Source organism: Cannabis sativa, chromosome 2 (genome assembly GCF_029168945.1).
Source record: "Cannabis sativa cultivar Pink pepper isolate KNU-18-1 chromosome 2, ASM2916894v1, whole genome shotgun sequence".
In the NCBI taxonomy this organism is placed as follows: Eukaryota; Viridiplantae; Streptophyta; class Magnoliopsida; order Rosales; family Cannabaceae; genus Cannabis; species Cannabis sativa.
The window spans coordinates 70,073,774-70,085,651 of record NC_083602.1 but is presented as its reverse complement, the minus strand read 5'-3'; the positions used below and the strand labels follow the sequence as shown (position 1 = coordinate 70,085,651).

The 11,878-nt window shown below is 41.0% G+C and overlaps 1 protein-coding gene across 1 annotated transcript; it reads right to left on the bottom strand.

Moving 5' to 3' along the window:
- Positions 1-8,369: 8,369 nt before the first annotated feature.
- LOC133034478 (uncharacterized) lies at positions 8,370-10,751 on the bottom strand. The gene is made up of 4 exons (XM_061109569.1): positions 10,322-10,751; positions 9,226-9,764; positions 8,966-9,040; positions 8,370-8,618 (listed from the first exon to the last, which is right to left on the bottom strand). The coding sequence occupies exons 1-4, from the start codon at positions 10,749-10,751 to the stop codon at positions 8,370-8,372; spliced, it is 1,293 nt and encodes a 430-aa protein (XP_060965552.1).
- Between the last annotated feature and the right edge of the window lie 1,127 nt (positions 10,752-11,878).

Sequence of the window (11,878 nt, the reverse complement as noted above, 5' to 3'; positions counted from 1 at the left end):
ACTAACTCTTTGACCTCAAACACACTTCTCCAAATATAACTTGGATTACACCCCAAAGTCGATGTGAAAAAAGACCCTGACGAAAAGTTGAAGTCGCTTAAATCTCGAAATCCCATGCAACCATTGCTCTAGTGTTTCGTTAGCTTGTCCCAGCTTAGCCAGTGTATGCCTTTATTCTTATTTGACCTCCACCAGAACTTGGTAATAGCTCACTCAATGTCCTGACAAATTCCAACAGGAATGAGAAACACATTCATTGTATAGGCCGGAAGAGATTGAAGAACTGATTTAATAAGAACTTCCTTTCCTGCATGAGATAGAAATTTATTGTCCCAAGACTAGATCCGCTTCTGAACTTTGTCCCGCAAATGAGATGGATGCCTAGAGTAGCACAGATGGCCTGCCGCAAATGAGATGAAGTATTAGTGCTAAAAAAGACAGAAGACTTCCTAAAATTAACACCCTGTCCCGTTGTAGTAGCAAACATCCTAAGCAACTGAAGAACCCGATTCATCTCACAATTAGTCGCATTATAATACAAAAAGTTGTCATCCGCAAAGAGCATATGAGAGACACTAGACGCTCCATTAGCCACTTTACAACCATGCAGCCACTTCCTCTCTTCAAACTTGCGAATAAGATCAGAAAAAGCTTTAGCACATACCAAAAAAAGATAAGGAGATATAGGGTCGCCTTGTTGTAGGCCTCTACTAGGCACAATAGGCCCCATAGTTCGGCCACTACTCACAATCTAGTACTGTACCGAGGACAAGCTTCCAAAAATAAGACGAATCCATTTATCAGCAAATCCCAACCGAGCAAGCATAGCACACAAGAAATGCCAATCCACTCGATCATAAGACTTACTCAAATCAAACTTCATCGCCATAAAACCATCCTTGCCCACCTGCTTCCGCTTAAGATAATATAGAATTTCGAAAGAGACCATAATATTATCAGTAATCAGTCTGTCAGGGATAAAAGCGCTCTGATGCTTGGAGATAACCTCAGACTATAATCCCTTCATTCTGTTAGCAAGAACCTTAGTAATAACTTTAGCCATGACATTGCAGAGAGAAATGGGGCGCAGCTCACTCATTTGCTCAGGGTTCTTTTTTTTTGGGATTAGCTCAATATTCGTATTATTCAGCCTTACTGGCATTTGTTCGGTTGTAAAGAAATGTTTAACTGTATGGATCACATCACTGCCAATAATGGACCAATATTTCTCAAAAAATTTCGGATTCAACAATGGACCCAAGTATATTTATTACATGAGAAGTTCAAGAAATTTTATTAAAAAAAATTTCGTAAAGAATAATAAGAAGTATTCAATCCATACAAAATCCGAACAACCAAATTTTAATATATACACTAATAAAGAAATACGAACTTTAATATATACACTAATAAAAAATAATCAAATATGTAGTTCTCTTTTGAAGCTAAATGGTTTTTTAAAAACTATGTCCACGTGGTGTTAGTGAACTTAGGGTGACGACTATGTTTTTATTATTTATGCTAAGATTGGTGAAAATTAAATTTATTTATTTTATTTAATTATAATATCAAATGTAAAAAAATACTTGTAGCAATCAAAACCCTTCATGATCTTAACAACCTCTCAATAGTACAATAGGAGCTTCACATGATCTAGTAAGTTCCTATTTCAATGTAAATTGTAAAATTAAAAAATCCTTTGTCTACATCATATACTTTCAAAAAATATATAATTTTTGACCTCAAAAAGTGATCAACCGACAGCGGGGTCATGTAGATTTGATGCTTGCCACGTGTGTGAACAAATAAGAATAAAAATCAATAGACAATAGGATTTGTTATAGAGGTTCGACCCCCTTGGGATAGCGGGTATCGACCTACCGCCCTTTTAGTTGTATTATACCGAGAGAGTTACTATCCAGATAACTATAGGTTGGATCTGCTATAGTACCCTTAGGATTACAATGTATGAATCAATACCTAGCAGTTTTCAAGTTTGGACAACCTAGGGTGTTGGAAAACTTAAGGTAGGCGTGTGAGAGAGAATGAGGAAGAGAGAGAAAGTTAATCAGACACTTAGAGTTTGAGATCAGGTTTCTAGCTTAGAGACAACTTAGGCTACTTAGGTTTTCAGTCAAAGGTTAAGGCCATTATATATGAAGCCTTAAACCCTAGGTTTACAATTAAAATCCCTTAGAAATTATACAGCTTATTAGATATTTACAAAAGACCAAAATGTCCTTGATTCTAGATGTTTATTAGTCATTTTTTAGACTTTTGGGGCTGAATTTGTAGCCCATTACTCCTCGCCACGTGTACGAGTTTTCAATGAGGGCTGCATAGGGTAGGTCCCGATGCTAGCTAGTTTAGCCAGCCATTGTGCTGTCCCTGTGCTAGCCAACCATAGGACTGGCCAAGGGTGGCTGGCTAGCTCCTAAGAGGGAGTTGGTTTGTCATTTGATCCCCATTTAAGTGTTAGGGTCTTTGTTTACTCGGGTGCTGACTTGGCCTTCCTTTTAGTGAGTTGTGTTGTCGAGCAAAATTCGCAACACCAAAAGTATGTAATAATATTAATAACAAGAAGAAATTGTTTGAAGAGCAATTGCGAGTATTCAACCTAAAATGGCGAGTACTCAAGCTGGGAATGTAAATACTTTATCAGAAAACTAGAAATAACAAGAAGACAAAGGATTATAGTGGTTTAGTCAGATCACAGTCTGCTTAGTCCACTGTAGCAAGACTTTTCGTGGGTCTCATTTCATGGTGGATCACTCCTTTATATACAAAGCAAGTTTCCAATTAGTTATACAAAGATTGCATTCATTGTCAATCCGTTTGCACATTGAATTACAATAATTAAACTAAAAACGTAAACATCAATAAATGAATAACAGTTTCTATTCACTAAATACAGCAACGTATGTGTCTTCTAACATGCGAGTTGACTGTTCATATTCTAGTGTAAGCTCGCGGGCTTAAGATAGACCTAACATTTAATTAAGTTTAGGACGTCTTCGATCTTATATAGTCGCATCTATGGACATCGTATGACGAGCTGATAAAACCTAGACACGCGAGTCTATATTGGTTTATCGAGGCTGTTAGATCATTGGGACCAACTCGCATTATAGATAATCGATCTCTATGCTTTTGCAGGAGTATAGAAAGGATACTTTGCACATATCTTGATACACGCGAGTTGGATCCGTTCTCTAGTCCCACATAATGCGAGTTACAGTTATGCGATCAGACTTTGGTCATACTCGCATCATCTCGCTAATTCTAGCTCAGGTGAGGTTTAAACTTGAGGAGTCTCACATGGACATCTCAGCTTTCATTGGAAATCTAAATACACGTGTCCTCCAATAGGAGTCTGGTCTCGAGTTTCTAGGTGAGAGAAATCTCACTATAACACATGCCCCTAGTTTCGCGATGTGACAGATGCGGTCACAATGGAAACTATACGCGAGAGACAGGTGAAAGGTTGTCACGAGTAGGTGACCTTTGGTTGTCCCTTCGAGGGCTTCGAAAAATGACGGCTGTAATTATTGCTTTTTATTGCATTTATGGTGCCACGTCACGAAACTCTTCAGTTTTCGTGTAGGCGTGGCCATGGCTGGCTGTTAGATTGGGCGACATTAGGCATTCTTGCTGCCACGTGTCGTAATCCCAATTAATAAGGGATACGGGTATTTAAACCCTTTGATACGAACTAAATCCTTCATTTTTCCGTCTCATCCTTAGCTTCCTTTTCCCTCCCTTACAGAGATTTCAAAGAAACCTCCATACTCTGCCAAGATTCCTACTTCTCCTTCTAAAATCTCTTCAATCTCGGAAGTGATCGAGAGCAATCGCAGGAACGAATCATCAAAACTAAAGGTTAGTTTCAAATTCAATTGCATTTTTGGTTTCTGTTTAAAATATGAAACTGCCTTTTCTGGGTTTTTGGTATTTTGAGGGATTTTAGAAATCCATGTTTATAGGAAATACACATAGGGCCATGCTTTTTTTTAGTGTAGAACTGGGTAATCCCAGAAAAATTGACATGGAATTTGCATAACCGTGAACTTTAGGAAGAATGTTTGAATAACCGCATCTTTATCTTCTGAATACACGCGGGTATTTGGATGAACACTTCGAATACTCGCATGTCTGCTTATCCTAGGTTTCACAGAGACTTTATTACTTCTAGTCGTTGTTTTAAACCTTAGGATTTTATACTCTGTATATTTTATTGCGAGAACATTGGTTAAGTCTTTCAAATGGTGGGCGTGTCACAGTATTCCAATGCTCATATGTGCGATCATATGTTCCTTGAAGTACTGTGAAATGCCCAGCCATTTGTGGCATGTGCCAGTGCTCCGATATAAGCGTACTCTTTGGCTGGCAGATTTTCTCGAAACGGTTGGAGTATCCCAGTAACTTCAGGGTCATGCTCGAGAACGCATGTCCCTTGAGTCACTGGGATTCTCCCAACCGTTTTTGAGGTAAAACGCCAGCTGTCGCGTGACATATTCGCAGGTTGTGATTAGTTAAGTTCCTCAAAATGGTGGGTGTCTCCCAGTCACTTCAGGGTCATGCTCGAAAACGCATGTCGCTTAGGTTACTGGGATACACCCACCCGTTTTTTGAGATATCCTTCTACTCGCACACCTGAGTTTTCACGCCTTGGTGGGTTGATAGGTTTTCGAAAGAATTCAAATCATCCCCAAGAGGATTTTATATTTTATATGCAGGTGAGGTCACTTACTTTGTTTTCGCACATTCACCACGCTGAAAAGATCTTCTATCTTTCAGATGAGCGATCTATCAGATAGCCAAGTGCTTGGCTCAGGAGGCAACGAGTTTGATGGTGACGAGGATCCCCAGGAAGATAGCTTTATTTCGACCTCGATCTCAGAGGAAGAGGTCGCAAACACAGAAGTGGGTCCGCTGTCCTCAGCAGACATTGAGAGGATGGAGCAGGAGCTCGCGGAACCAGGAACCATCGAGATTCGAGACATCGAGTCTATGGTGTCACCATGCGATCATCTCGTCCATTCTAGGCATGCTCCTGACGTCGAGGTCGAGGAGATGGATGAAGGCTAGACAGCTCCAGTTCGGGAATCAGACGAGGAAGAAGAAGCAGAGGGAAGCGGGACTAATTCGGTTCACAATGCCTAATTGGACGAACCCTTTTCTTGGGAGGACTTGGTCTCACGAGTCACCAAGTCAGATCTTACCACCTTCACGAGGTTAAACCTACTGTGGCTTGCCTCTTTACGTCCTCGGCCTACCCAGAGAGCGCACCTCTCTTTTACCGACCCTACGATCATACCTACAGAGGATGTGGTGGTCTCAATACCCACTCTTCGATGTGGAATATCGATCCCCTTTCATCCTTTCATTACTGCTATTCTTAAGCAGTATGACGTGTCTCCCTTTCAACTAACCACTAACAGTTATCGCATAGCCTTAGCCTTTTACGCGATGTACATGGAGTATGTGCATAAGGCACCCACGGTAGAAGAGTTCAGCTACTTCTAGGATATAAAGAGCGTAGGTCTCCACAACGGGTTCTATTGCTTCAGCAAGTGGGCCACTTCTGAGATTAATGGGGTGGAAGGCATGGTTTCCAATATGGGAAATTGGAAATCGAAGTGGTTTTATGTATTCAAAGTTCCAGGGATTAGGACTGACTTTAACCGTCGACCTAGTATGTCGCGTGTTTCCTGACTTAGTCAATTTTTGAGTTATTTTGTGACTTTAAGCTAACTCGCTCCTTTTATTGTCGCAGATAGACCAGCTCGACCTACACTTGACGCGACTCGCAGAGAGACTGCTGAAGTTCTTGGGAGCCTTCCTGTACAAGATCACGACTAGCGATTATTGTGTACGACCTCAAAGCTGCGGGAACACAAGTTGATTCCAGAGAACGCGAGCCTTTACAAGGAGCCATCTGAGAAACAACAACAGCGAATAGACAAACGCCTCTCCAAAAAAACCTTTCGACCAACATCAAGTAGCATATCGCATGCATAAACTAGTGTGTTAAAATCTTACTGTTATTGGCACTTATTATTATTTTTTGTTGTTGTTGCTGTCGCAGAAATGACTTTCTTGAAGTCTGCACCCATCCTTAACCGCAAGCCAAAATCTGGAAAAGCGGCAACTTCTCCTATCGTTCCTCAGAAGAGGAAGAGCGACGTGGTGGTCACCCCTGTCGCGGATTCTTCCAAGAGGCCAACCAATGGCACGCAAGACAAGGGGAAGAAAGTCGTGATCGATCCGGCTATCCGAGCTCGCAACATCTTGACTCTCCAAGAGAAGTTCGTGGGCGATGAATTCATGTCAAAGATCTATAAGGCCCCTGCTGAAGAGCTGTTGCCTCGTTCTGCGAAGTTGGCTTCGCAGTATATTACCGTGTTCTCAAAGGCCTTTGTCACTGGATCTAAGGAAGTCGAACTTGTGAAGAAACAGAATGTTCAGCTTCAGGAGGACATCAAGATGCTAAAACAAGATGCGACTTCTAAGGACAAAGAGCTCGAGGAACTTCGCAAGGCCAAGGAGCAAGTCGAGCTCGAAGCCAAGAGTGCTCAGACAAAGGTCGAGGAGATATCTCGCGACTTGGAGGTTGAGAAGGAGAATGGGAAGAAGCAGTATGACCAGGCGGTCTCAGACTACATTTACACCACCCTTTCCAAAACTCTGGACTTTGACTTCTCAATCATTGGAGCAGAAGCCGCTGAAATGGCTGAGGCTTTCCGCGCCATGTCGCCTACGCAAACTCAAGGCGGTGGAGATAATCTGTTTCTCGAGGAGGCTGATGCTGCGGATGTCGACGAAGTCGAGAATGAAGCTATCAGCAAAGTCGCAGATGGATTTGCCCCTGCTGCCCCCAATGCCTAAGTTTTTAATATTTACTTATGTTAGACTTTTTTTTTGAATGCGGTACAAGGGTACTTGCGCTTTGTACTTTGAACAAATTTATGTTTAAGTTTCCTTTGAACAACTTTATATCCTCTCGGGGATATCTATCTATAACATTCTCGCAGTACACGGGTTCTCGCGTTTGTTGTTATTTATAATATCTTGATTGCCACTTTAATTACAGTTTGGTGTAATAAGTATTAAGGTAGAAACTTGAAAAATTTCATAACTTTCATAACTTTACTAATCAATAGTACATAGTGGTATATACCCCCTATACTTAGGATTTTTTATAAAAAATGACTAAGTATAAATACATAGCGAGTACAAACTATACGATGCGAGTCGGTATGTTGCGTTACCAATCTTTTCTCCGATAAGATATGGTCCTTCCCAATTGTCCCCGAAGACCCTATGCGCTGGGTTCTTCGTGTTTGGCATTACTCTTCGAAGGACTAAGTCTCCTACTCACAAGAATCTTTCCTTGACCTTGGAGTTGAAATATCTTGCAGTTCGCCGCTGATAAGTCGCGTTTTTCAGATGAGCCTGATCGCGCTTTTCTTCTAGAAGGCCGAGGTAGAGCGATTGCTTTTCTTCGTTTTGTTCAATGTTGAAAACATCTCTTCGTAGGGAACCTGCCCCAATCTCAACTGGTACCATAGCCTCGCATCCATAAGAGAGCGAGAAAGGAGTCTCGCCAGTTGTGGATCGGGGAGTCGTGTTGTATGACCATAAAACTTGTGAAAGCTTGTCTGGCCATACCCCCTTACGTTCTTCGAGTTTTCCTTTGATGGTGTGCTTTATTATTTTATTGACTACTTCGGTTTGTCCGTTGCTTTACGGATAAGAGACTGCAGAGAACGCTTTTTTAATTCCCAAGTCATCGCATAGTTGCCGCATCTTTCTTACAATCAAACTGCTTTCCATTATCTGAAATGAGCTTGTAAGGGATGCCAAATCGACAGATTATGGAGTTGTAGACAAACTCGTGCAACTTAATCGCTGTGATGGTCGCTAGTGCTTTGGCCTCAGCCCATTTTGTGAAGTAGTCGACTGCGACTACAACATACTTGACTCCGCCTTTTCCTCTAGGTAGTTCACCCATCAAATCGATCCCCCATAGTGCAAAGGGCCAAGGACTTGTGATGGAATGCAAGTTGCTTGGAGGTTGATGGGTAAATGTGGCTATTCGCTAACATTTGTCGCATTTCTTTGTGAAAGTGAAGGCGTCTTGTCGCAAGGTACGCTAGTAATATCCCTGTCGCATGATTTTTAGGGAAAGGGAATTACCACCTATATGATTGCCACAAATACCCCCATGCACCTCACGTAGTATGTAGTCGCAGTCTTCCCCGTCGATACACTTAAGTAACGGTTGACTGAAGCTTCTGCGATATAATCTTCCATCATAGATGACATATCGGGCAGCTCGATGCCGCAGCTTCCTTGCTTCCATCTTGTCACCAGGTAAGAGACCCTTCCATTATCGCTTCTTGATTTATCGTTGGGTGAGCCAATACATCAACAGGAATTACATCGAGTAATTCAGCTTCCCTAGTCGAGGCCAAACGGGCCAATGCGTCTGCATGTGAGTTATGAGCACGCGGTACTCGGGACAGGACTACTTTCTTGAATTTATGCATCAGTTCGCATACTATGGCTAGATACTTAACCAATCTCCCGCCTCTCGCGAGATATTCTCCATTCACCTGGCATATGAAGATTTGGGAATCGCTGAAAGCATGTAAATACTTGATTCTCATCTCGAGAGTGAGTTTCAATCTTGCAATTAAAGCCTCATATTCGGATTCGTTGTTAGATGCAGAAAATTCAAAACGTAAAGCAGCGTGTACCTTAAATATTGTTGGGACTGATTAGTAAGATTTTGCCGCTGGAACCCTCGCTATTCGAAGCCCCATCGATGTACAATGTCCATCCTTCTCCATTTGGTACAGCAGTGTCGATCTTGTTGTTAATGAGTGCCACTTTGGTGCTTGGGAACTCGAGAATAAAATCTGCCAAGGCCTGTCCCTTGATCGTTGTTCTCGGTTTATACCTGATGTCGAATTGGCTTAACTCTACTGACCATTTCAACAATCTCCCCGATGTCTCTGGTTTTGCCAAGACTTTCCTTAAAAGGTAGTTTGTTAAAACTTCAATACTATGAGCATGAAAGTAAGGTTGCAACTTTCTTGACGATATTATCAGGGCGAACACTAATTTTTCCATTTGAGGATAGCGAGTCTCAGCTTCCAACAAGCGTTTACTGACATAGTATATCGGTTATTATTGTCCTTGGTCTTCGTGAATTAGTACCGAAGTAATCACATATTCTGACACCGCTAGGTAAATGGATAAGACCTCGCCGGTCATGGGCTTTGATAGGATTGGGGGCTGCCCCAAATTTTTTTTTAATGCTTTAAAAGCCTCCTCGCATTCCTTGGTCCATTGGAACTTCTTATTGCCTTTTAAAATCTGAAAAAACTCCTTACATTTATCAGAGGATCGTGATATAAAGCGGTTTAGAGCGACGACTTTACCTGTGAGGCTTTGGACTTCTTTTTGCTTAGTCGGTGATGGCATTTCCACCAATGCTTTGATCTTCGCGGAGTTTGCCTCTATTCCTCGTTGATTAACAATGAATTCAAGGAATTTCCCTGAACTGACTCCAAAGGCGCATTTTAGAGGGTTTAGCCGCATTTTATATCGTTGCAATATATCAAACATTGCCTGTAAATGGGTGACATGGTCTTTTGCATGTTGAGATTTTACGAGCATATTGTCAACATATACTTCCATGGTGTCCCCAATAAGATTTGCGAACATCATATTCACAAGCCTTTGATATGTCGCACCTGCGTTTATCAAACCAAAAGGCATTACTTTATAACAATACAGGCCTCGATCTGTAATGAACGAGGTATGTTCCTCATCTGGTTTGTACATCGGGATTTGATTATATCCCGAGTACGCGTCCATGAAGCTGAGAAGTTCATGACCTGCAGTGGCATCAACAAGTTGGCCAATGCTAGGAAGTGGTTAGCTGTCTTTGGGACAGGCTTTATTTAAATCTGTAAAGTCAACACATGTGCGCCATGAGCCGTGAGGCTTGGGCACGAGTACCGGATTTGCTAACCAATTGGGGTAGAATGACTCCCGTATGAAGCTGCAGGCTAGGAGGCAGTTGACTTCTTCTTTTAGCGCTTGGTACCGCGCGGGGTCCATTTTGCAGCGCTTCTGTCGGACACCTCGCACTTCGGGGTCAATGTTCAAGCGATGACACATGACCTGCGGAGATATTCCGACCATATCTGAATGTTTTCAAGCAAAAACATCTAGATTTTGTTTGAGAAAAGTCCTTAGTTTTCTCGCTGCTGAAAAGTCAATTTAGAGACAATTTTTAAAACTTTACTATTATCTACGGGATCAATAGGTACCTCAATAGTGTCTTCCGCAGCTTGGGCGGTTGTGCCATAATCGAGGATCGTCGGATCCAAATCTGGTCCATCTTTGTGCGGCACTTCTTCGATTCTAAAGACCTCCTGGCGAGGAGGTGGTGCCTCTAACAGATAGATTACATTTACTGACTTCTTCTCTGCGAGCTTGACTGCTGCATTGTAGCATTCTCCTGAGTCTGACTGGACTCCTCGCACAGAGCCTACTCTAGCAGGAGTAGGGAACTTCATTGTGAGATGATAGATCGAAGTCACGATCTTCATCTCTTTCAGGATTGGCCGACCAATCACGGCATTGTACGCCGAATATTGGTCGATTACCGCGAAATCAGCCATTAATTTGGCTACTGCAAGGGCGGTTCCCAAGGTAATTGGCAGCTTAATCATGTTGGAATTTATTTTACCAGGATCTTAGATCTACTCACAAGTATGTTGTCTAACACCCTAAATATGAACTTTCTAAAACAAAAATTAAACACATATAAAGTTAAGAAAACCTTACATTGATGTAGTGAAATAATGTCTCCTTCCACTCAGATCTCTAACCCTTGTATCCTTTCTGTCGCAGAGTATTATCAAGATTTGAGCCCGAAAGTCCTTCTCTTTGTGTGTGATCCTTCACAGTCTTCCAATCTATGATTGAGGTACCACTTGCTGTGTGTGGGCACTACTCTATCACTAAGGTTTCGAAATTGAGAAGAGGGAAAGAGAGAGGTATAGGGTCGGCTATAGAGAGAGAAGTGGAAGGTTCAGTTTTTCTAAAAAAGCAATTTTCTGACAGAAAGCTTGAAAAACTTGTTGAAAACTTGTTATTTGACTGAGCCATCACTTTCTATTTATAGGCAACTACTAGGTTTAGGTTAGTAATTATTTGGCATTAAAATAATGAAAATATTAATTGGAAAAAGCTGCTTAAGTGGCCGGCCATAGGTGTTATTGGGCCTCACTTAGATTTTGCAGTTTTCACAATTTTTATTTTTATTTTCTCAAAAATGCCAATTTTCCAATTCAAACATTTTAAATGCCAAAACTAATTATTTAATAACTAAAATAGATTATTAAATAATATTGTCATTTAATTTAATTATTAATTAGACATATAGAATCTCTTAATTAATAAATAAACCTAGAATCTATTTTCTTTACAATTTCACCCCTGCTTAGTGAAAATTCACAAATTAGAGATAGTCTAACTTTAGAATGATAATTGATTAATCACAAATCAATTATTGAGTCTTACAAGCAGTATAGTCTAAACTAGAATGGGGACCATGGATCTATATGATGAGCTTCCAATAAGTGAACCGAATTGACTAAGTAAATTCCTACTTATTAATTCCTCGTTGAATCCACTCTTAGAACTTAGAATCGCACTCTCAGACTTATATAGAGCATATTATATGTTCCACGATATAGATATGCTATCTCATTTAACCATTGTTATAATCTTATTGTGATCAAAGATCCTCTATATAGATGATTTACATCGAGATGGGTTAATTTTACCGTTTACA